The 25,910-nt window shown below is 47.2% G+C and overlaps 3 protein-coding genes across 3 annotated transcripts; 2 read left to right on the top strand and 1 right to left on the bottom strand.

Annotated features, from left to right (window-relative positions):
* Positions 1-4,863: 4,863 nt before the first annotated feature.
* On the top strand, positions 4,864-6,675 carry LOC125538734 (uncharacterized). Its single transcript, XM_048702009.2, has one exon. The coding sequence runs from the start codon at positions 5,149-5,151 to the stop codon at positions 6,478-6,480; it is 1,332 nt and encodes a 443-aa protein (XP_048557966.1). The 5' UTR covers positions 4,864-5,148; the 3' UTR covers positions 6,481-6,675.
* Positions 6,676-16,866: 10,191 nt separating this feature from the next.
* Positions 16,867-18,239, top strand: LOC125533645 (centromere protein X). The gene is made up of 5 exons (XM_048697022.2): positions 16,867-17,020; positions 17,124-17,207; positions 17,345-17,384; positions 17,802-17,855; positions 17,954-18,239. Exons 1-5 carry the CDS (start codon positions 16,967-16,969, stop codon positions 18,055-18,057), a joined length of 336 nt encoding a protein of 111 aa, XP_048552979.1. The 5' UTR covers positions 16,867-16,966; the 3' UTR covers positions 18,058-18,239.
* A 1,675-nt stretch (positions 18,240-19,914) lies between these two features.
* On the bottom strand, positions 19,915-23,927 carry LOC147985895 (uncharacterized). Its single transcript, XM_087541782.1, has 8 exons — positions 23,528-23,927; positions 21,429-22,008; positions 21,092-21,290; positions 20,892-20,990; positions 20,564-20,796; positions 20,335-20,407; positions 20,148-20,249; positions 19,915-20,007 (listed from the first exon to the last, which is right to left on the bottom strand). Exons 1-8 carry the CDS (start codon positions 23,925-23,927, stop codon positions 19,915-19,917), a joined length of 1,779 nt encoding a protein of 592 aa, XP_087397908.1.
* Positions 23,928-25,910: the final 1,983 nt, after the last annotated feature.

Below are 25,910 nucleotides of genomic sequence, written 5' to 3'. Positions count from 1 at the left end.
GACACGGCTCCCACAAGCCTGGGAACTCCAGCTGCCGACGAGGACATGTGGTGGTGCCGGCAATCACGGATCAGGGAAGATCTCCGTCGAGATCCATGGAAGGACGCGGGAAGGAAAGACGACCGCCCCGCCACCACCTTACGCCACACGGGGCTTTGCCCCGGTGACGCAAACAGGCGGCGGCGAGGGAAACAGGAGGAGGGGGGGGAACCTCGGGGGTTGGAGGCCGTCGCCGCCCGTGTCGCCCTGGAGACGACATGGGGCCAGCAGCGTTTTTTTTCTAGTTGGAGCAGCGAGAACCAGAAATAAATTAAAGTTATTCAGACGTCCTTCCACGGAGTTGATAATTACACAGTTTCATTGTACATCATGCAATGATGCAAACAGCCAAGAAATCCCTACTGGAAATCTAGAACAAGCAAAACCACAATCAAAGCTGCGAAGCATCAAGTGCTCAAGCAAGTCATTTATTCTCACGCCCACAAAAAAAAAAGTCATTCATTCTCACACAAGCCCAGCACCCATCAGTCATCAGTGCCATGCTAACCCATCCATTTGGGAGTCGTTCTGCCGCCCATCCCTGATCCGTATCACTGTATGCACCGATCATACGCGCCGGAATTGGTCACGAAGATGGATCACGCGATCCACCTGTCGGTCTGCCCGTGGATTCAGCACATCTCCCCCCTGCGTCATCATCGCGGCCGAACAATCATTCACCCCGAGAAGGAGAAGGAGAAGGAGAAGGAGGCGAGTGGCCGAGTGCTGGGCGCTGACACGCAATGGCATATGGAGGATGTGCACTACCAGGCCAGTACATCGTGGGCTCTAATCTTTACCGTACGTAGCGCCAAAACCAGGAGAAACAAAAAGTGACACCGGACGAAAGGCGAACTCCCACTCCCTCGCCACCGCCATGTCATCCACCGTCACCCCAGACTGAAGAAACCATCAACCGATACGGTCTCTTTCGACGGCGTGGTCCGATCTACCTGCTCCTCTTGCCGCTCCGGGCAAACGCAGGAACACGCGTCCGGCGCTGGACGCCGCGCGGCCGTGAGAACCATGCCGTCCTCTCGTCCAAGACGCTCGAAACGGCAACGCGACCTCGCGGGATTCGCTCGCTCCGTCGCCATCTACCCCCGACGAAAGTCTGAACCGAAGCCCCAGCACACGCCGGCCGGCACTGGAGCGCCCATCCCGCCGTCTAGTCTCGCTTTTGCGCCGGCGGGCGCGCGGGGGTCGCTCGTTCCGGCCCGTTTTTGCCCGGCTCGCGGGGCGGCCGCGCGGAAAGCGCTTTACACGCCGCGCGCCCGCAGGCCGACACCTCGCGCCCGAGGGACGGGGAGAGAGATTGCTGTTCGATCCTGGACCTGACTGGACTGGACCCGTCACGGTCGTCTGATGAACTGTCTGTTGTTCACTGTCGCGTGTAGCGCTGCGCTGCGGTTGACAGATTAGGGCATGTTTCCCGACGCACTGTCACGTTGTGTCGTTCACGCCAGTGATCGACCGGCCAAAGCACGACACGAGTAAAGTAATGCCATGCTACTTGAACTCAAAATACTCTCTACGGGCCTGCTACGTGGATGTAAGATAAGGTCACGCTTAGGCAACAAGATGCGGAGGCAACAAATTTTTCAGCCAAGAAGAAATGACGCTAAACCCGCTTTGCCGAGGTCAAATTCACTTCAGAAAGCGAAACTGGTAGCTACCCGGTTTTACCCAACGTCTAACGCCACCTGCTTTGATTTCTTGAGCGCTGAATCGGATGTTACGTAGATGATGAAACCATGGGCAAAGATTAGGTCGGACTCGGTCGAAAGACGACCCTCTTTCCATCCAAGACTTGTTTCCTTCGACACGTCCTACGAAACCCCCATAATCATGGGCGACACGACACCGATCGCTCTCCCCTCCCCACAATCTTCCCCTGGAAAAAAGGCAAGAAACCACAAACCACCACCTCCTCTGACCAACACCGGCAATGATACGATGCAAGAAAAGGGCAGCGCAACAACGCATCATCTTGGGACGTTTCGCGCGCCCAAGGAGGCCACGCCATGTGTCCGTCTCTCTCTCTGCCGTGGCCTACCTGAACCTTTCTCTTTTCTTTCTTTCCACACACACATGTGCCATGGTCGCCCACGATCAACCTCCCCGATCGATCTGCGGTGCCATTGCAGCCCCACCCGAAGCAGGCGGGCACCAATGGAGCTTTCTCCTTTCGTCCTTCTTCTCCGTGCTTGCTTGTGCTTGCTGATGGATGGGACGCGTTCCAGGTCCCTAGTCCTACTCGACGCGGCCCTTGACCTAACTGCCGCGCGCGCGCCACCTGGATGCATGGAAGCGACCCATGGCGAACGAATCACACCCAGCACAATCATTTCGACAGGACGAGCGCCATCAAACATTGCCGAGGACGAAAATATCACGACCGGGTACCACCACCACAAGCGTATCGAGCATGATTCGTTGTTGTTTTTCTCACTGCAGTCTGTGAAGTTTGCAGTGGATCCATGTAGAGGTGATTTAGATTGTGCCAGGAAGATCGCGGTGCAGGTTCTTTGCGTGAGCTAGCATGCATCGAACATCGCCTTTCCTTTTGGTACTTTTTGCTCTAAAAAGAGTGCGAGCAATAACGCCTGGACCACGAGCGAGCGAGCATCGGAGCTTTGAGCTGCTTCTGCCCGTCGATCTGGCTCCGCCGAGTACGTACGCAAGATCTAACCAATCTTTTAGCTACCCGTATCCTATTCGGGGAGGCGACCAATTGGACCGGCGAGCATGTCGCCGTCGTTTACGATGGTAGAAGGCGACGACGACGCATACATGTGGGCAGTGGGCATGTGGTGTCTCCTGATTAGTTACCCCCCCTGTGGATTGTGTATCTGCAGATGTTGCGTGACGCCGATCGATGTCTGTCAGTATATAGTATGCACGGCTGGCCACTTGAGCAACGTTGCGATCTGCTTCTCTCACTGGTGACAAACGAGCCAGTAGCAACTAATTAACGCACAAGTGACGAGTCACAGGAGGCTTTGACAAAATATCAAGTGCATGCCCACGCTTAATTAACGGTTACCGCATTGTGGCAGGAAAGACTAGTCCCCATTTTGTTTGAGCGTGCGTAGGGAAAGCTGAGGAGCGTGACAAGAGAGAAAATGGCAGACAGGGACAGCAGCAGCCGCAGCAACGGCGGTGAGGACATGTATTCTTTGCTGCATCTCCACTGAACACTCAGCTCCATGATATTCTTTGCGGCCTTCCCGCGCCATTCGAGGTAATTGTTTGACAATCATCTCATGCAAGCACCGAACATTTTGAGATCTGAGCTGAATATTAGCTAACGACATACACTTGGATGGTTTTTTATCATCGCGAGAAGAACAAAAGTAGTGAGCTAGAATGGCTTTCAAGGTTGGCTACGAGGCTGGCAGGGGGACCGGGAGGTAGCGGCAGACATGGCCTTTAACCGGGCCTGCTTAAAACCTTGATAATATTTCATAAAGTGGAGCACTTAGAGTGAAAAATATCAAACTGGTTGCTTGGAGGAGCAAAGAATGGAAAATGATATTTCGCTTGCCCTTTTATAATGCACTGCTTTTCCTTTACATACGCGCGCTGTGAAGGCTCTTTACACCATATATGAGTTGGTTGGGATTTGCATGTGCTCCTACTTAACCTTTCCCAGCATTAGTGAGATAATGTTGTGTAAATCGTCCACTTTTGGCAGCACATGTTGGATCAATAGCTCTTTTATTAAGTGCTTCTGTCGATCTTCCCCTCTCTGTTCAGCACTCAAAATTATATATAGCACGATGTACTATGAATCCATGATAAAAAATCTCGTCTTTTCCAACGTCGAAAGCTGGTAGTAAGTGTTTGTCCTCAGCTTGTTTTTGTTCGATGATTTTTGTCTATACAGCGAACCGTTTTGTCCACGGCTGATTTGTCAAGATTTTATTCTCCAAATGAGGCAGCCGGTAGCTTTTCTGCACATGCATGCATGCAGGCTCTACCAAAACACCACCTTAATTTCGAGCATTAGCTTACTATTTTTTTTTATAAAAATAAAAAAAGGAGGATCACACATTAGCCTACTGACGATGCTACTTCATATATTTACGTTAGCTCGGTGCATGTTCAACCGTGGGTGCACCAAATGCACACAGCGGGTCGGAATAAAGACATAAATGGACACGCTTAAATTCCCATTTTTATAATGAGAAACTTTATGGCAGAGGGCTATCCCTTTCTTTTTCTTTTCAGACGAAGCTGTGCCGTCCCTTTGAGAGGCTGCGCCGTGACATGTTTTATCCCTAGCCTGGTAGGGCTAGGCAGAAGCGTCCCACGTTCCGAGTCCCGGTGATTTGACATGGGAAGGAGCCAAAAAGCAGAGCTTCCGTCTAGTGCAACGCTTTACCCATACACACTGAAGCCATCCATCGACACCTCTGATTCTACTACAGGCGCACATTGCGTATCAGGAATGCAGGATGAGGCCAGAATCAGCTAGCGGTCCTTCTCCTGACGGAGAGCAACTCGCCAACCGTCTCCGCTCGACGCCGGAGCACGCTCTGTTCATCGAAAGAGAAGCGGAAGATGCCGCCGTAGTACATTGCTGCACTGCATATGCATTTCCCCGATGAGAGCGAGATTGCTGCGTGATTGGTCCCTCCGTGTGGCTCTAACGCTGGTTCTGCAAGCACATTGCGTATCAGGTTGAGAGACCGAGATTCCCACGCAAAAATGAAAATAAAAATTACTGTGCTAGGATCACCCTGACGGAAACAGGCTCTGCTCATCGAAAGATGCCGCTGTACCGTGCTGCATTACCCCCTGCCACAGGTGAAAGCCAGATTGCCGCGTGTGTTTGGTCCCAGGTTGATGCCCGATCGCTGGCTGTATCGGTCGCGTCGCACGTTGACGCGAGGCGGCCGCCCCGACACCTTGCCACGGGCTGTCAAAGCGAGCACTGTGCCGACGGGTCGCCTCCGAGCCTCCGTAGTCCGCATTGCAGAGTCGCGACTCACGCGTGGCAACCCGGAAACCCGCGCGCTCCGCGTACAAATAGGCCCCCCGCCCGACCGCGAACCCAGCACGACCTTCCATTCCACCCGAGCAGCCGCGCCGCCTCCCCGATAGATGAAGCTTCTCCCGCGCCTCTGCATGGCCACCAGCAGCGCCGCCGCCGCGGGCGACAGCGACGCCAGCAGCAACAAGCTCGCCTCGGTCGCCTCCACCTCCTCCTCCACCGTCTCAACCTCCTCCTCCGCCGCCGCGGCCGCGGTCTCCGAGGCGTCCTCCTCCACGTCCCTCCCTTCGCTCTCCACCGCCACGTCGAATGCCGCCTCCTTCGCCCACGTCGCCACGCTCCTCCCTCCGCCCACGGCGGCGTCGGCGGCAGCGGCCGTCGCGGTGGTGGACGTCTCCCGCGGCTTCGTCGTCGCCAGGCCGGCGTCCGTCGCCCTCCACGACCTCGGCACCCTCGAGCCGACGTCCACCTCCGACCCGGGCCACGACACCGCGACCGCCGGCTCGGTCAAGTGCGTGGCGCACGTCCACGGTGGCAAGGCCGTGACGGGCCACCAGGACGGGAGGCTGCGCCTGTGGCGGGTCTCTTCGCGCGCGCCCGCCCGGATCCGCCTCGCCGCCGCGCTCCCCACGGTCTCCGACCGCCTCCGCCGGTTCCCGCTCCCGTCCAACCACGTCGCCGTCCGACGCCACCACCGCCGGCTCTGGATAGAGCATGCCGACACCGTGTCCGGCGTCGCCGCGTCCACGGACGGCCGCCTCCTCTTCTCCGTCTCCTGGGACAAGACGCTCAAGGTCTGGGCCATCCCGTCCCTCCGCTGCTTGCAGTCCTTGCCGGCGCACGACGATGCCGTCAACGCGGTCGCCGTCGCCCCCGACGGCACGGTGTACACCGGCTCCGCCGACAGGCGCGTTCGTGTCTGGGCGCCCAGGCCCGCGTCGGACAAGACCACCAAGCGTCAGAGCAAGAAGCCGGTTTACTACCTGGCGGCCACCCTCTCCCGCCACACGGCGGCGGTGAACGCCGTGGCCGTCGGGTGCGGGGGGCAGGTGCTCTACTCCGGCGGCAACGATCGCTGCGTGGTGGTGTGGGAGCGGGAGGACAGCGCGAGCCACATGGTCGCGATCGGGGCGCTTCGGGGGCACCGCAAGGCGGTGCTCTCCATCGCGAGCACGGGGGGCGGGCTGGTTGTGAGCGGGTCGGCGGATCACACGGTTCGGGCCTGGCGGCGCGAGACGGACGGACGTGGCCACACGTGCGTCGCCGTGATCGACGGGCACGGCAGCGCCGTCCGTTCGGTGGCGGTGGCTCTCGTTCCGGGCAAGAAGCAGCTGCAGGGGGGAGACGACGGCGATGACGGCGGCGAGGAATGGAGGGTGTGCAGCGCCAGCTTTGACGGCGAGGTGCGGGTCTGGTCGTTGCGGGTGACGACGGGTTTGTAGTAGGTTGGATTTGCTACGATTTTTGACGTTGGAAAGAGTGTTTTCCTGATTTTTGATCTGATCTTGATAGCTGAGATAGAGATACATACGGTCGTGTACATACAGGAAAGAGGTAATTTATCTACCTGTATTTTTTGGACTTCGGCGGAGCTTCTTGTGGTGAATCCAATACACGTCGCCTCTTTTAGCCATTTACCTATGGGATTGTAAATCTCAGCCCGCCAGTAAGACTTAACCTATGTTGATGAAATCTTACATAAGGATCCATGCAATTTTTTTTAGTTTCTTTTTAAATTGTTACATGTTATGTCACTTGATTTAGACTTGATTAAGTCTCAACCGACTGAGATTTAGCCACATTCTTTACCCTAAGATTGACACGAAGGTTCTCAAATATTAGAAATGGAAAAGTAAGAAAATAAAAGAAAACAAGTCGCCTCCATTAGATCGGCTCCAAGCCATAGTTCCCCTTGTGTAGCTCCAGCGGGCTATCGAAACTCATATCCGGTTGTTGAGGGCCTCTTCCGCTTCCCCCTCCCCCTTGTCGCCATTGTAGGGCAATGTCGAGGTCGTCTTGTGGCATGAAAGCGTAGGATATAGAAGTCTTGGGGAGGGTTTAGCGTCATGATTTGGGTCCAATGGCCACGGGGCTATGCTCTAGTGAGTCAAGGTTGCTAGGCTACACGGCAATCGTGGCCGAGCAGATGCCCCCTACCTCCCACAGGCCGCTACCACCAGTGAGCATCATTGGACAAAGCCCACAAAATGTAGGGCCTTCCTCTAGTGTCGTGACATGGGAGTTGGCGCATGGTGACGATTCTTACCCTTTGATTGGCAGTGATTAGGGTCATACCGGCAGATTGGAGGACTAACGTGACTAGCTCTAGCACGGGGATGATGTCCTCAATGGTTTGTGGCGCGGTTGTTCGATCATGGTGGCTTGCATTGGTGGTCGGGTGGCGTGAGGTGGCGCGCGTGAGACTTAATGGCTCCCCTCCCTCGATGCCAGCATCCGACACACTCATTTGGGGGGCTAAATCCACCAAATCCCTGGTAGAGGTAAGAGTATATAATATACCTAAGCCGTTAATTTCATTAAGCAGTGAGACTGTTATTTTTCTACCTCCCATGTGAAAAAGGGAGGTAAGGGGGACCATGTTAAAATTAACATTGGCACCGGTGCTTGGTTTGCTTGGGGTTGTTTAATACTCTTGAGAAAATGTATGATTGTTTGTGTTATCAATTTAGAAAAAAAAATATAGTCAAGTTTTCACATTGAAAACAAGTAATGGTTTTCATGTTTTGATAAAATCTTGAAAGAAGCTACCGGCGATGTAGTAACTAGTGAAAATAATAATGCCATAGCGTTTTGAGCAATGTCTCGCTAAATAAATAGGTGTACAATGTCTTATTAATAGCATTTTATAGCGCGATATAGCACGCTAATACCTTATTTTAAAGGTCACGATATTTTATCATATCGTGCTATTTTTTCCATTGGTAATAACGCAAAAAAAATTAACACATACCAGAACTGAATTTAGTGAATTATAGTTGTACCATGAGCCAAGGACCTGAAAGATTGGATGCTCACCTCAAGAAAAGGAAAAAAAAAGGATGGGATGCCAACAGCAAACGTGCCATGCACACACATTGACACATGGTTTACTCGGTACTGATTATCGGACCACCGGGCAAATCCGTGCAGCTGTAAAGTGATCATCCATTGGTTGCTTGGAAGCTGGAGATCGACCTGGAGTTTAGTAGGTTTCATGTTGGCGTGGGCAGATTCGAACTGGCACTGAGCGCGCGTGAGCTGATGAGCCATACCCCTCAGTGGTCCAACTGATGAACCATGAGCTTGAACTGGGATGGGTCTGTGGGGTGCTCTGTTCACCCTGGGGTTCTTCTTTTCTTGCTGTTTTTTTTTTTGCAGGCTGTCACTGGTTCTCTATTCTTCATGTCCAAAACAGAAAATGGATCTTTCCAAAAAAAAAAACAGAAAAATGCATCCATCTTTCTAGTTCTTTAATAGACAAAGATCAGAGCCTACCGTATTGCATGTTATCTATTTTCGCATGTTCTTATTTCCCGTATTAAGAAACAACTGTTTGGTTCGCCATTTTTGTAATTCAGTCAAAAACATGTTTTTTATAATATTATTTATTTCCAATTTAGAAAAAAATATTATTTATATTTATGAATTCCTGGTTACCTTCCTATTGTTTCCTTCAGTTCCCTAATTTTATAGTAGTATTATTTCTGGAGTAAATCTTCTTTTTAAAGTTCATTTCTCCAAAACTTCTAGTTTATGAAAACCTCATTTCTTGTCTAAAATTTCAATATGTTTTCCTTTTGTTCTCTCAACTTAGTTCATTTTTCCCACAGAAAAAAAAGGAACACGTTTTTTTTTTACTATAGCCAAGAGATCAAAAAATATTTCTTTTCGATTTAGAAGTGATTTCTCTATTTTACTTGAACAGTTCACTTTCTCTTCTGGACCACTGGCATTTGAAGTACACCCTGACCCTGCGATTGGATGCGATGCCAACTTCCAATCAGCTGCCATGCAGCATACATTGTTACTCGGCTGTAAAGCCGCCTTGTATCGCTGGGGAGCGGGAGACCGGCCCGGGGTCGAGTTGCTTTCATGGTGGCGTGCCGACTTGAGCGTGCGAATTGTTGAGCCGTACACTTGTTGGATACAGTAGAACGATAAGATTTCTCAACGGTTTCAGCGTCCGTCCAATTATTGCCAACGGTTGCTGCCCTACGATCCAACGCGAGATCGACATGTGTGTATATGTATATGTCGATTTGCACTTGGAGGAGTGGTACATGTGACCTGTGCACTGAGCGATCGTCCTGATCAGCAAAGCTCCAACACGCTGGATACCGGACAGAAACAACACGTTGGTTTTAGATACCGGACAGATTTGTACATCGCACGACAGGCGATAACGTAGTTTTGTTGTTTGATTTGATTGATGATGATGATCTGTCTTCTCCTCTCCGTGCCGCACCGGCGGGAGGAAAGGAACAAGGAGCGTATCCGCGGCAGCCATTTCCGGAGATATTTGGGCGCGGGGTTGGTGCTGGTGCGTGATGACCGCCTGAGCCCGGGTGGCAAGTGACACACCAGCCGGTTATTAGCCCATGTGTAGTGGACACGTCAGCTCTGCAGTAAATTAATCAACACCGATGCAATGCAACCAAGTGTACTCTTATCGCGTCTGGTGATCGCATGCAGATAACTACGAGAGGTCTCATGCAGTATCTGCCTGATGGGAACAGGCAAAAAAAACTTTCAAGACCGGGCGACGAAGTGACGGACGAATCAGTGGGCGGAGCGGAGGGCCAGACGGGATTAACAAAGCGCGGCTAGTTGCGCGGATTAGGCGGGGCTGGGTCGTCGCGGTTGGTCCCCCGAATCTATCCACGGAGGAGGAGGAGGAGGAGCAATGGCGCGTCAGGAGCAGGAGCAGGAGCTACTGGGATTTAATTACTCCTCCACTAATTCACGTACCCACACGCTCTCTCGATCAATCATGTTAAACTAATCGATCCATTCCAGGCCAGCTGATCGATCCTTTTCTTGCGCTTGCCTACCTAGTTGGTGCTCACATCTGAAGTCAAATGCAATTGGGCACTTTACTCGCGCCAAATGCTGAATTCAGTCAGAAGCAAACGATCCACTGCTACTGAGCTAGCTAGTTAGTCTGATTAACAGAGCGTGTCTCCTCTCTTTTCTTTTTTGAACCGAAGACCGTAGAACTATTCTTCTACGATAATTTTCATTCAAAATAAAGCAAAGTTATGTACATCAAAAAAGAAAATAAACAATAGGGCCATCTAACCAATACCAGCTCTAGGTATATTCATAATTAATTAAGCTAGATTATCTGTAATCCAGCCCTTGAAAGCCTCTCTGTGTTTTTCTTTGGTTCTCACAGCTATCATCTTGAGGTCATTTCTGAGTAAACTTCTCCAAGCTTGCAGCGATGGAGTTTGAGTTTTGAAAATTTTGGAATTCCTCTGCATCCAAATGTGCCAGCAGGCCATGGTGATTATGCTCATTGCAAATTGCTTGGGTAGGTGAGTTAGCAGAAACGTTATCTCATCAAAAGCATTAGTGCCTCTCTCCTTGATGGGCACAGCGTGCCTCCTCTAGCTAATGGAAGGAATGAAAAACAAATGACATTTCGCAATGTTGAAAATGTATACACCAAATTGACTCTTGAGCACATGGGAATGGGAGGTACTCCACATGTATGTATAATGTATAACAACAAAGAAATACAATTTGATCAAAACAATCAAGGAGAAAGGACCAATGTGGCTATTTTTTTTATGTACTCGTCCACATGCATGCGCCGGAGTTGGGCATGTCAGCCTGTAGCTTAGCTTGATTGCAAGACGCCACGGCGAGGTCAAAAACAAGTGGCCGATTTTCGCCTGAGACCGCTCCCCCGTGCGTGGTTTCAACGGACCAGCAAGTCAGGCGCGTCTACATGCATGAACGCCCCCGGCGTCGGAATATTCGATCATTAAATTTGTCAACAACTGGGTTGAGTCGACGACGACTACTGTAGTAAGCCATGTCAACTGCTTAGCTAAGCCAGGCAGGCTTAGATGTATGGTGTGGACGTGGGGACGCTGCTCCTGTAGAATACTGCTGCTACCGATGGTCTCTCCTCATCGATTGCCTATGGTTGAAACGAAACATAGTAGGAAATCCATAATCGGCAAAAGAAACTATCTATACTACTCCCTCCGATTCGAAATAAGTGTTGAAGTTTTGAACTAAGGTTGGATTGAAGTGAGTAGTATAAAACACCAGTGCTGCAAATCTTCTTTGAAACGCCACTGCAGCGGCATGATTGGAGCTGAGGTATTCGCCTTCCAGAAGCTTCTCGCCACGTACCATGGACGAATGCTGAAAGAAAAAAACTATATCCCGGGGTGTTTGGTCAACTGTCACAGTGTCACCGGCGCCCATGTCCCGGCCTGGGAAGCTAGCAGACAAGCGAGGCCCATGACTCGGATGGATAAGGGGCATGTCAGTGGATTGACGCTGACAGTATGCGCCGATGCCGATCTGAACTCGGAACTTGGGCGCGCCTAAACTGCACTAGCACACAAAAATCGTCGCTCCCATAACCCTTTACAGGTACGTACTGTACAAGATAAATCATCTTGCTGTGGTATTTATGCGGCTCCGGCGACCGGCTTGCCGGGTCAGACGTGCAGTCGTGCAGATATGTCTGTTTAGACTATGGAAGAAACAAGGAATCGTGTTACCGCAAAGGGGTTTTGAATGAGCAAATATGCTCGTGATGTCGAGAGAATGGAAGCAGGAGCAGAGCAGAGACTCCGCTTTCAAAAGCGATCGGCCATGGTCATGATAATGCTGGTCGTGTTCGCTTTTCCCGACCGTCGTGACCCACCTCTTTAAGGGAGCAGCTTAATCACGCCATTACGCCAACTGTAATCAACCAACAAGACGCCTAACCACGCAGACCGATGCAGGTTTAGAAAAAGAAAGTTCAAACTGCTTTACGACTAGGATTGCCTGCTTCCGCGGGCGGCGGATCTAGGCGGCAGGCGGCGGTGTCCTGCGGCGGCAGGCCTCGGCGAGCGATGGCGGGGCGCGGGGCACGCGGCGGCGAGCCTCGGCAGGCGGTGACGACTGCGCGCGGGGCTGACTCCGGGGCGGCGGCGCGGGTTTGGATTCATCGCGGATCTGACCTGCGGACGTGGCCTCGGCCTCCCCTGTTCGGCCAGCGGGTCTCGGTGGGGGGGCTTCTCCGTGCTGAGATCTGGCAAGCGGGATCATCCAGATTCCGGCAAGGACGGCGGCGACCCGTGCACGAGAGATGGAGATCTTTGATCAGATCTGGGTGAAAATCTGCTATTGGCTATTGCCAAGGTCGGCGACGGCGACGCTGTCTGCGTCGTTACCTTCCTGAAGGCATCGCCGTGGAGATTTTCAAGGCCACTCTCTGCTACCTCCGGAGGAAACCCTAGATCAGTAGATCGGATGACGGCGGCTCTCTGGTGTCGTTTCCCCCCTGGAGGCGTCATTCTTGGAGGTGCACACGAACTCGAGGGACTAGAGGACGGCGACTTTGGTGGAGTGGTGCTTCATCTTACACATTGATGGTGGCGGATCTCGGCGGCATGGTGCTATGGAGACTCGGCGTCTGATGCGCGGAGATGGACTCGTGCAAGAGGAGGAAGCTGTCTAGCGTCATGGGGGCGTCAATGGCAAAGTGGCCAGACAAGGTAGAAGGTTCAATATGATCTGAAGACGGACCTGTGAAAGATGGCGGCGACGACACACGAGTGCGTTTGACCGGATTGTGCCCCAGACCCGGTATGTGGCTCGGCTGGGGCTTCCGGCTTTATATGTTAGGCTTAGGTGAGTGGTTTGGTTAGTGGCCCAGCTAGCATCCCTTCATCATATGGATAGGAGTAATGGCATATGTTGCCAAGATGATGGATTCAGGTATATTGTTTGTAATACTTTGTAAGGTCCTTCAGAATAATCAATAAAGTGGCCGTATGCATCTCCCAAATGCAGAGGCCGGGGTCATCCTCCTTTTCTAAAAAAAAATGACTAGGATTGCCGATGAAACTTGGAAAAATACTTCATTTGCATCTCAAAACTGGAGGAGGACTTGAGGCAACTTGCCTTATCGGCCAACAGAATTTTCATATGAACAAGAAATGACCAGTTTTTTCAGAACAATATAAGGAATGGCAAGTTTACCTTTTGTTTTTCAGGACACTAGTACTCGTCGTTGCTAGGTAGTTTGCATACCTTTTTTTTTTAAAAAAGAGGATGACCCTCGGCCTTTGCATCTGGAAGATGCATACGACCACTTTATTAATTATTCTCGAGTACCTTACAAAGTATTATACCAATGTGCCTGAATCCATCATCTTGACAACATATGCCACTACTCCTATCCAATATGATGAAGGGGTGATAGTCGGGCCACTATCCAGACCACTCACGTAAGCCTAACATTAAAAGCCGGAAGCCGAAACACATTCGGAAGCCCCAGCCGAGCCACATACCGGGTTTGGGGCATAATCCGGTCAGACGCACTCGTGTGTCGTCACCGCCATCTTCCACAGGTCCGTCTTCAGATCAAATTGAGGCTTCCACCTTGTCTGGCCACTCCACCATTGACGCCATCATGACGCCAAACAGCACCCTCCTCCTGCGCGAGTCCATCTCCGTGCATCGGACGTCGAGCCTCCACAGTGCCATGCCACCGCCATCCGCCGCCATCAATGTGTGAGATGGAGCACCGCTCCACCATCCTCCCAGCCAACACTTACTCCAGAACGACTCCCCCAGGAGAACCAGAACGCGTCGGAGGAAAAGCGGAGGCTTGGGCAAGAAGGGCACGCTGTCGGCAGCTGTCACCGACCCCAAACAGCGCCTGCCACCACCCAGCCCTCAAGGTGGCGTCTTCAAGAAGGTCGCGGCGCCAAAGACGCCGCCGCCGCCCACCGAAGTTAGGTTTTCACCCGAGAAGCTAGGTGGTGGGGAGTGGAAGGGCAGACCTTGACAGACGTCTCCATGAAGAAATCGGCGCCCGCGGGCGTCGTCGTCGTCGCGGCCGGCCGGAGCCGACCCGGGTTTCCCCCGATCTGGATCCCGACCACCAGAATCGCCCGCATCCCATAGGCAGGCCATACAACACGCTTAGGGACCCTCGCAGGAAAAGCGCACCGAGCAGGGAAGAAGGCCAGCAGCCAGATCTGGCGCCGCCAAGGCAGCCACGCGAGGCCCCAGGCCACCGGAGATCCGTCAGCCACCTGACCATATCGCCGGCACCACGCCAACCCCACTGCCCGCCGCAGGAGACTGGGAGCCATACCTGTATGTAGTTCTAGAGCATTTTTAGCTATATTGTCGGCATCAACATTCGATTCCCCACAAGAATAAATAAAAGAGATAGCAGTACTAGTTTGAGAAAATTTCTAATTTCCACAATGATCATTGCATTTGTTCCTTGCATGCCTTCCGCTATGTTCTTCACCACTGTCGCCGAGCCACATGCAATTACCGCTGATTTTTGTTTGGCACTAGCATTCATTTTTACCTCTGCAAAAGTGAAAATAAAAGCAGTAGAAGAAGCCCATTCGGACTTTAATCCAGACCAGTTTCAAACAACAACAAAAAGAGGGAGCAACTAGTTAACGAGCGCTTCTTCGGAAGCCTCACAACTATCAGCGCCACTTGGCGCGCTCTCAGCCATTCGCCACGTGTCGCGCTTTGGACACTTCCTCTGGGTTTTTTTATATTTTTCTGCATGCGTTTTCGGCTTTTTAAACGGGTTTTTTCGACGTTTTGGTTTTCTACCGGTCTTTCTTAGCTTTTCGATAAAAAAAATTCGAATTTTTTTTTGCACGAAAAGAACACGTTTTCTTTTTTTTCGCGAAAGTCATAGTTTTTTTTCGCAAGAGGCACGGTTGTGGTTTAGCGAGAGATACGGCCGTGCCTTTCGGAAACGAAAAAAAACGCGTTTTTTTTTCCGCGAAAGTCACTGTTTCAAAACACGTTTTCTGTTTTTTTCTTTTGCGAGAGTCACGGTTTTGCTTCTGCGAGAGACATGGTTGTGCTTTCGCGAGAGTCACAGCCGTGCCTCTCGGAAAGGGAAAAACAAAACGCGTTTTCTATTTTTTTTTCTTTCGCGAGTCACGGTTTTGCTTTCGCGAGAGGCACGGTTGTGCTTTCGTGAGAGTCACGGCCGTGCCTCTCAGAAAGGGAAAAAATACGTGTTTTCTGTTTTTTTGTTTCGCGAGAGTCACGGTTTTGCTTCCGCGAGACACGGTCGTGCCTCTCGGAAACGAAAAAAACGCGTTTTTTATTTTTTTTCCTTCCAAGAGAGTCATGGTTTTGCTTCCACAAGAGGCACGGGTGTGATTTCGCGAGAGGCACAGGCGTGCCTCTTTCGGAAAGGGAAAAAAATCGTGCTCCCGGTTCGGTTTTTTCGCCCGGTTTTTTCCGTCCGGACTTTTTCATAAAAAAAAGTTTGTCAAAACCTATCAACATGGTATCTAGTTTTGAAAATCTCAATGCGAGGAATCCAATGATGAAAACGGTTCGAGATTTGGACGCACGGTTTAAAAGATAAAACGTTTTGAATAAACGGATCTACGAAAAAAGGAAAAACTCCCATGTTGCGACAAACGGCGCGCTAAATGTGCACGACTTGTCGCAACCTAGGAAAGTAGAGTGTTCTTTGCAACAAGTACTCGTTAATTAGTTATTTCGGCCTCAAGAACTTCAACCCAGCCCAAACCTTAATCTCCCCGTAAGCAGCGCTAAAGAAACGGCCCATGTAGGCCCAGAAATGAACCCCTTCCCGCGCCTTCGCCCTAACTCGCGGCCTTCCCTAAACGGCGCCCGTTGCGCCCGTTACAGGCATAGGCGCAAACGGGCGCACACCCCCGCGTCAGGCTGAGCCGGCCCATCTAACGTGTCTTCGTTTGTGTCTTAATCCGCAAAAAAAAGCGCTGCTAGGATTCGAACCAAGTAGCTCTCCCGTCAAAGAACGCCAGTGTAACCACGCGGCCGCCAGGAGGGATCTAGTTACCTTTTAATATTTCAATTTATTATTCGTTCTCCTCCCATTTTTTTGTTCTCTTTTTTTCTTTGTCTTGGTCCGATGAATTGGTTCGCAAGTACATGAACGTTTTATTCAAATCGATGAACTTTTTTAAAATTCATAAACTTTTTAAAAAATTTGATGAACTTTTTCTAAATTCGATGAACTATTTCTCAAATTTGATTAACTATTTTCGAATCTCGATGAACTTTTTTCAATGTCGATGAACTTTTTTTCAAAATCGGTGAATTTTTAGAAAAAATTGATGAACTTTTTTCAAAATCAGTGAACCTTTTTTGAATTTTGATGAACGTTTTTCAAATCTGTGAACTTTTTCTCCAGATTCGTGAACTATTTTTTCAAACGATGAACCTATTTCAAAATCGATAGAATTTTTTCTCAAAATCGTGAACATTTTTTCAAAACCGATTATTTTTTTCAAAACAAATGAACTGTTTTGTAATTTATGAACTTTTTCCCAAATGTTTTAAAAAAATTAAAAATCAAAGCGCTACAGTGGTGTACTTAAAGTCTTTTGCCTGTATTTGGTCAGTTGCAAAGAAGCTCAGGTGGTTAGCATTCTTGTTCCCTGTTCTAACGCCGAGAGTTCCATACTTGCTGAGAACGAATTTAGGGTGTTTTTTTTTGATTTTTTCGCGCCCCTGTAGATTGTTGCTGGGCCAGCCCAGTCGGATCGGCTTCGGGCGCCGATACGAGAAACCGGCGCTGCGAGCGCCGGTTAGGAGCTCCCCTAACTTTTTCTCAAAAAATAATAAAAAAAAGGAGCTCCCCTAACTCGCCCCCCTCATCCCGCCCACCCTCCTGCATCTGCCGCCCCGGCGAAACCGCAAGTCGCCATGGAAGATTTCCATGAAGAGACGCGCGAGGCACGGGACGAGACCTTCAATCCGGTGAGCTCACCCTCTCTTCAGTTCCTCCATCGGATGTTCCCTTTTCTCTGTCCTTTTTGTTCTTCCGGATGTTGGATTTTAAGAGCTGTCGGGACCTGAGCAGGATCTGATCCGCGCGATATTCAAGCTTGTGTGGAGCCGGCGGACCGACAGGGGCGGCGTCGTCGACGAGGCCGTAGACGTCGAGGTGATTCCGTGGTCCAATCTAATCTCAGATGCTTAACTTTTCTGTTCCTTCCTCCTACCCCAAACTGTTCAGTTTCTTTTTTATCCTTTTGCTATGTATGTATATCAGATGAGAATGTTTCAGTTTTTAATTGGCAGCCTGCTGCGGAGACGTCAAGGAGGAACCGGAGTACCTCTGGTAAATAAATGGTGTTTTCTAGGATGATAAACAATGCTTTGTTCTTGGAAATTCAGTAGCACTGTCGACTGTCGATTCCGCGTGCACCTGCAAATTAAACTGATGGAGTCCTTGGGTCCTTCCTAGTCCGGATTCTCTGTCTTTCCAAGCTAGTAGTTGCGTGCACAGTTTTCGTGCATGTTGCAGCTATCTGTGCCAGTTTTTACCCATACTATGTTTATATTGACACATTTATCATGTTCACTGTTCGATTGTTTATCAATCCCTTGATCGAAAATGGAAAAAAAATAGCCGAAAACAAATGAATTTCTGCCCTTAGGTTCCTTTGGATAACTCAAACCTAAGATATCAAAATGATTTCCAACAGAAGCCTTCCCGCACCTTGTTCATGATGCTTTGTTTGTTTAATGTTTGCAGCCAATGCAAGTGCACTTCAAGTGAGCTGCGAACTTCTTCGGATGTTTGTCGCAGGTCTGCATATTGACGAAAAATATCACACCACCTCATGCTAATAACAAGTAAACATTTGGTTCCACTTATGCAGTCAACCTCTGAATTCTGTCTTGCAGAGGCTGTCCAGCGGTGTGCTGTTATAGCTGAAGCAGAGGGGACGACCACAATTGAGCCCACCCACCTGGAGCGAGTTTTGCCGCAGCTTCTTCTGGACTTCTAGCTAGCCTTCTTGGTACGGTGGTACCTGTCCCGGACACAGATGGATAGCCAAGGCGCCTGAAGCAATCCATAGTTAATCTTGTAATGAGAATGTTGTTTCTGTCACCCTGACAAACCAGTTCAGTTAAATATAACACTGCCGCCCTGATTCACAAGTCAGTAAATTGGGGTTTTGTTCCACAAGTCTGCAGCCAATTCGTGCAATTTCCCGTGGAATTTTACTGTCCTTGGAAAATCCTCCGCGCTGGGGGTAGCAGAGCACGCGCTACGTGTGAGTGTGACTGGCCTGTGAAAGAAAGGCGTGGTGGTCTCTGCAGTGGCGGAGCTTGAAAGAAATCTCAGGAGGGGCGAAGAAATCTCAAACGGGCTGCATTGCACAAAGCTTCAAATATGCTCGCCCCACATCATCTCTTGGATTAGCTGGATGTTGTCAAATTTGTGGACGTAGACACGTAGTGTTGGATCCCGATGCAAAAATTCAATCCCTCAAAATAGGGCTTCATTTGTTTGATGGCCTTATTGTTGCGGCATCGAAGGATGTGGTCCGTGTTGCTCAAATTCCAGTAACAACAGAGGAGGCTGAACATGTATTGCTTCTGTTTGTGTTGGTTCGTCAACTTTACATTCAACTGAATCGCCTCACTTTTTCTTTTTGAAAAATACATAAATTGTTTTCCCTCAAGAATTGTATTCACCGTTTTTCTGTGAAGGACATTTTCTATTCAGCACAAAATCCATGACCTAATTAGAATTTTCCCCAACTGCAGAATCAAAATACTCTAAATTTCCACAATTTGTAGAGGGGGGAGACAGAGAGAGACAGCGAGAGCAATTTGCTCACCAGCTCACTTCGGCACTGCGCGCGGCGCCGGTGTTGCCTGATTCTGTTTGCATCCGTGCGGCAGCAATGAGAAGTCAGGACTCAGCAGGTAGGAACGGAGATGTCTCTGACCAGCAATAACCAATCCCTAGCCGTTCGCCCACCAGCGGCAACCTCCACGCCGACAAGCCACAGCCGCCGCCGGCCAGTCCGCCGGTGCGGTGCCCCACCCCCACTCTCAGGCGTCAGCTGTCACAGGTCAAACGTGAAATCTTGATTGCTCTCGCTCGCTTAATGGGTCGCTTTGCTACGAGTAGATAAGAAAATGGGCCTTGTGGGCTGTAATACATAGGGATAGTAGAAAAACTTATTTTTTGCTGGGGGGGGGGGGGGGGGGGGGGGGGGCGACGGCCCAGGTTCGCCCCCACGAAGGGGAACTCCTATTCTGGGTCAACTAGTTGCGGCTTCGCACAGGGGCAGCTGACTGGCGGGCTTTGTGGGCCGCTTGGCGCGCGCGAACTGTTTTTGAACTGTTTCAAGCGTTTCGTTGTTTCTGCTTCGCGAAGCTGTTCCACTGGTTGCTGTCCTTGTTGTTTTACACTGTTTCTACTGTTATAAAGTAAAGAATGGTTCCATTGTTTCTTCTGTTTCTTCTCTTTCTGCTGTTTCAACAATGGTAGTAAATTAAAGAATGGTATAGTTTCTACTGTTCCACTGTTTCAACTGTCTCCCAAAGAAACATGAAACAGAAAAACCTTGAATTTACTAAACAATGGTTGCTGGTTCCATTTTATGAAACCAGGTGCTGGTTCCATTTATTACAAACTGGTACTTCTAAAACTATCATAAAAAGTGGTGAGCTTACAACTTGATGAAATTGACTGATAATAGTATCACCAAGGTGTCATGAAAGACTGAAAAAATGTACATGTCTTACTACTTGTATTCAATACCTTTTCAGCTGTTTTCGGACATTGTTTACAGCTGATGGTCTTGGAAGAAACTATCACTGGACCAGCAAGAGAAAAAAAGATTGCTCTATCGGTAAGGAAACTTTTTTGCCATGGAAGTATTCCTTGGAGTTGAATCTTGCAGTGCACTTCCCTTGAAGGTGGCAGTATTAATGAGACCCTTGAGAAGAGAAAGAAGAATTTGAAGAAACGTAAACGCGATTAGAAGAAATTAATTTCACTGTTTGGAATGAAAGAACAGGCTCTAAGAAAATAACATCTCTTTTGTTTCCATAGGAGAGAAAAAAATAGAGAACTTACATGTCGCTGCAGGAAAGAAGTTACTAACGGCAGTTGAATTTGATTGTCCTTGCATGTTACAATCTCAAACAGGATTTTTTGACGTAGAGCTTGTAAATCATCCTACCGTATTTTAGAAAAAGTGCAGTTTAATTCCTGATATGTTCCAAGTAATGAGCAAAAAAGGGAAAAAATGTTTATAGCTTACATTAGAGAAACCTTGCAATTCAAGACCTTTGTACTTGCTAACATACTGCAGAATGAAAATTCCTGAGTCATACCTGTGAAATGAAATAGCACAATCAGTTCCATACTCAAAATGGAAATTATTGTGAATTTAAAATACTTCTAATCTGTTTTTTTAGGAGAAAGAGCCAAAAATTTGCCCGTGGCTGGTACAAATATTGTAAAACTGGAGATTTCCATGGAAAACCCACCTGAAATTGACCTTGGGAGCTGGTACAAATCTTGATTCGAAATTACCTATGTTGAAAGAAGTAGAATTTCCATATGTAGCAGCAAACAAGACCTTGAAGTTGTAGATAACCGCACTAATTGTTGGTAGAAATGTATCAGCACTGTAGTACGGGTTCATGATATCAAAAAATTTGGCTCTGAAGTTAGCAGTGATTAAAATCCACTGTTTTTCCTTGAATACGGGCATTTTTACCTAGGGAATTGTGGAAAGGAAAAATCTATTAGTCTAACCTCTTTCAACAAGAAAAATTAGTAAGAAACAGTTTGTACAAAAAGAACTTATCTTACCAAGGAAGCATTCAATAAACTGAAGCCAACATTACTTTCCTGTAAGATTAGTTTATTTGTAGGATCTGAATGATTTAGCATTGGGTTCATTAGCTTCTCCTGCAAGTTTGTTTCCCAGAAAATTATTGATAGTTAAGAAAAGGAAATGTCAATGGTGTGAAAATGAAAACAGAGGAAAAGAATTTAAAAAATAGGCTGACCATGTCGTCAATGTTAACTATGTGCTCCACTATTTCACTGTTTGGTAGGAGGCCTTTTCTTCCTCGGTTCAGCTGGTCTTTGTTCTTTAGTTTTGAAAAACAGGCAACAACCCGAGGGTTTATCCAACCACCAGGCTTGAATGATACAGTTATGGTTTTCTGATCCACCCAAACACCTTCAATCTCAAATATTCTTTGGCTATTAATGGCAGAAGAATATCATCAAGAAAAGTGAAAAAAAACATGAGAAAAAAGCATTGATAGCATATATAAAATTGTTTATGTTCGAATCATGTACAACATATCACATAAAAATTCATATGCTTTTTGTACATACCTGAAAGTTAATTTGGGAAGTAGTCCAACCAATGTTTGGTAGAAATCATTCTCTATTCCATCTGAAAAGATGACCTGTTGCCCAGAATTTTTGGGTTCTTGAATGACTAGTGTCGCAGATTTGAAAGAATTGTTCACATGTTGTTGCCAGGTTGAAGTTTCTGGTTTTGAAAACTTGCTGGAATGTGCTTCATGTTGTTCGAGTGCTTTAACTAGCAAAGAATCTTCAATAGGTGTGGCAATATTGTTTGGGAAGAGTTTTGGTGATAGGAAATCCATTATCCTTATTGGGCTCTCGGTTCCAGGAACATTGGGATTGGCATGACTATTGCAATGCATGCTATACTGATTTGCTGAGAGGGTGAACTGACTAGAGGAACGAGATGCAAATGGAACATTGTGAACTAACTCAATTGAATTGGTAATTGCATCAAATGAAGGAGAATTTGTGTCTTGATATTGAGTGACTGTACCAGCCTCTCCATTTGAATTGGCATGCATTGTATTGTTGAGAGTACTCTGAGATGCAACTACATTTTCATCAGGCAACAAGTCTTTATCCAGTTCAGCATCAATGAAATCTAGTTGAACAAAAAAAGTTAAAAGAACATTAAGAATAAGAAATTTTAACAACTCAGTTCATCTACATGTCTGAAAAAATTACTTTGGATAAAATGAAGTTTGTAAGAGAAATGACCTTCCAAATGCTCTCCTGGTAATAAGAATCTGAACAGTGGAAAGCAAAATTTTGTTTCTTCTACTCTTTGTTTTGGGGGTTTTGATTCAGACAAGAATCCTGTAGAAAAAATTTGTCATTACTTAATTCATGTTCTATTTGGGTACAGAGAAAAAACATGCTTAGAAGAGCTATGAAAGAAAAACTTACGATGCAACATTTCTGAAACATCAGTGGGAGGTGTTGTTTTTCGACTTGATGTCTTCACAAATAATTCCGGACAAGCAAGCTCTTCGAAAGATGGTAGATTACCATTAAAAGATAGAGAGAAATTAGAGCTGGTTATGTTCAGAGATTGAGTGAAATGATTGACCAATTGCTGAAGAATTTCATTGATGTTGACTTGTTTATCTTCATCAACGATTGTTGGGACATTTAGTATTGGGAAGTTTGGAGGTGATTCTATAGCCAACAATTGTTTAGTCCTAGGAACTTTGAATGTGTTATCCGAAACTGATGATTTAAATTGCAGGTTTGGGCTGCTGGAAGATGTCGACGTCTTGAGCAATGAAGTATGCATGTCATCTACATAGGTCTTTAGAGTAGGTGCTGAGTTCCGAATGATATTCGTGTAGAATTTCTGAGCTTGTATTTGAAGAATTATCTTGTCCCGTTGAAATGAGAGAGTACATCTTGTTAAACAAACTTTAAAAAATGAGAAAGTCAGTTTGTTGTTGCTCCGAAAAAGATGAAAAGCAGCAAGAGAACTTACTTGTGTCATACTAATATCTGTGAATTTGGATTCAATATACTACGATATCTCTTCAGGAAGTTCAATGAAAACAGAATCATTGAATGGAGTAGAGGAGATGTGTTTTATCTGTTGGGTAAGAAGAAGATGTTAAATATTTATGTAATGTTCCATTGCACTTTGAAGTAGTACCATAACTATAAAATGAAAATTAAAGACAGGGAATAGAACTACGTAATGTGCAAGAGTAATATCTATGAAGAACAAGGCCATACCGGTAGTCTGCCATATTCGTTTCTCTCGCCATGGAGCGCATCAAGTGCCATGTATGAATTAAGCATGTTTGCCGACCATAGTGGTAGTCTTGGTTCAATGCTTGGGAACTTCAATTCACTTATTATGAGGAACTCGAAATAGGATATCTGACATTTAAAACAAAATTCAGAAAGATTTGGTAAAAAATGACAAGTGTGAATTAGAGACAAAAAATTGATTGGTGCATAGAAAAAGAAAAATTAAAGAAATTTTGTCGTGGGAAATGAGCTTACCACCATAAGTAATTTGCATCCTCCAGGAATGAACTTTTTGGTGCTTGCCTTGTTTAGTTTTGCTTTTTTGATTGAATAAACCATGTAGCTCAGACATAGCAGACACCAATCATATTGTGAAATACTGTCTATGTCAACTACTGCATTGTAGACAAACTTGGTAACAACTCCACTTGAATTAGGTGCAACAAACAGTGACATTAGTATCAGAATGAAGATTCGGCAGTATTTATCTTCAGGAAGTTCATCATTGATAATTGAGAAAAGGTACTCAATAGTGGGTGAAGTTGTTCCTAACTCGTGCTTGATGAATTCATACGTTGCTTCTGATGGTTTCGTGATGACAGGAACTCCACCAATTGGCATACCAAAAATCTTGTGAACAGTTGAAGTTGTAATAGGGAATTTGAATCCATTTCCCATTTCAATGGAGCAAGAAGTAGTGTTGAAATGGTTTGAAAGCCACAGGTAAATGGAGTCAATATTGGACATGCTTGTTATTTGTAGGAATGTTTGAAACCCCATTCTACCTACACACTGTTTGTGTCTATCACTCATTTCAGATGCAAGCTTCAGAAATGATTTGACATGCTCAAATTGATTGCACTGCATGGAAAAAAATAAAGGAAGAAAGGAAAATATTAGAGGATTTGTTCAAAAAAATATGTCCCTTTTTCGTCATGAATCCTAGAGGTAGGCTGCAGAAAAGATCACAAGAGGGGCCAGTAATCTGCTAGCTATTCAACAGCTTATCAAGTCGAAATAGTGTCTCTATAAGTAGTTTGATTAAACAATGCAGACTTGTTCTTGGTAAGGAACGGCAAAGAAGAGTAAAGTTGGCTGGACAAGCATGTCTTGGAGCCACTACATGTTTTGTACAAAAATGTCAAAAAATTCTGAAAGTGGAAACAGATTTTTCAAGCTTTTACCAGCCTCCAGATAAAGAAGAAAAACATCTGGTGACAAAAAAGAGAGTAAATATTCAGGTTGAAACAACAATGCAAAGAACTACTGTTATTTGCTGAAGTTTTATATCATTGCACAATGGGTGTGGACATGGAAGATAGTTACTCATTGATTTGGGAAATGAAATGGGTACATAAAAAGCAAAACATAAACAGTAATTGTACTGCTAGAGAACTGAGCAAAACATATCAGAGAATGTTATAGAGCATATCTTCATTACCATGGATCTTTTGCCTCCATGTACAATCTCTTCTGCTTCTCTTTTCTTAGAACATCCTTGTTCCATCTACAGTGAATAGAGTATCGTTAATTGTTCTAATGAAATTAAGTGGGGAGAAATTCAAAGTAGGAAAACATGGCAGTTGCTTCGGTGTGGAAGTGATACTATCTATCAGTATTGAAACACAAATTTCTAATATGCATTCATTGTAAGCACTGTGTTGAACTACTAACAAACTGCAGCTCATTGATCGCCTGACGACGACCGCACCAACAACCTTCAATTCTGCGACAGGAATAGTTAACAGTTTTCAGAGGCTATGAACACGAAACAGTTACCGCTGAGCTATCGTCTGATCAGTCCTGTCGTGATAACAACAATTCGACTGCAAATGGTAACCAGCATCTTCCTATGTCACCGTCACCGTTGTCATCTACCAACGGAAGGTCTCCCGGACTGGCAAATCAAACCAGGACAGTGCAGTGAACTGCTGGGTTGGTTGCAGCTGCACCGTTGTTTTTCATTCATGCTTCCATCAATGCGTTGAGGGCCATCCCAAAATCATTTTTTGGTTCCCCATCGGAAAAAGATGCTGAAATTATCTTCTAATTAGCACTATGTTGTAGGACTAGTATTACTGAAATTATCTTCTAATAAGCACTTGTTATAGTACTTCTAGGAATTAGTGAATGTAAGCAGGAAAAACATCTTAATTGGCATGAACAAAAAGTATTTCCACAAGGCTACTATTCCTGACATGTTCAAATCGAACTACATGGCTGCTAAAATATTCCATGAGAACAAACCCTAGCCCATCAGAACACGCGTTGTAGTCAGAGGCACCTAAAAAAGACAGCAATAACAACCTATCTAAGTTGCAATCCTTGGAAGAAGATCTTAATCACGATGATACTTCCGCAAGATTGAACAAAATATACACAAATGAAGAGGTTAGAGGCGAGTAGAACATAGGCAGGGCGGAAGGGAGAGGGGATGGAACCTTTTGCTTGGAGCCGATTCAGCCAACGGAGAAATACCGGTGAACAACACTTCAGATCTCAGGAGGGGCGACGACGAGCGGAGGGGAGGAGAGAACAGAGAAGTGAAATGGGGAAAGTGTTCTAAGTGGATGGTCCCACTTGTCTGTTGCTGAACAGAAAATAAAGGAGGAAAAAAACTCCGACCAGATAAGACCTGGGGGGTACGTGGCCTGATCTGTTCCACCAAACCACGAGATAGGCGGCGGCGGCAGTGTAGCGGCGGCGCCGCCAGGGCACCTAAAATCCCATTTCCACCGGCGGCCGTGCTCGAGCGCACAGGTA

This window comes from Triticum urartu, chromosome 2A (genome assembly GCF_056163025.1).
Source record: "Triticum urartu cultivar PI428250 chromosome 2A, HENAU_Tu73, whole genome shotgun sequence".
NCBI lineage: Eukaryota > Viridiplantae > Streptophyta > Magnoliopsida > Poales > Poaceae > Triticum > Triticum urartu.
This window is presented reverse-complemented; position numbering and strand designations above follow the sequence as displayed.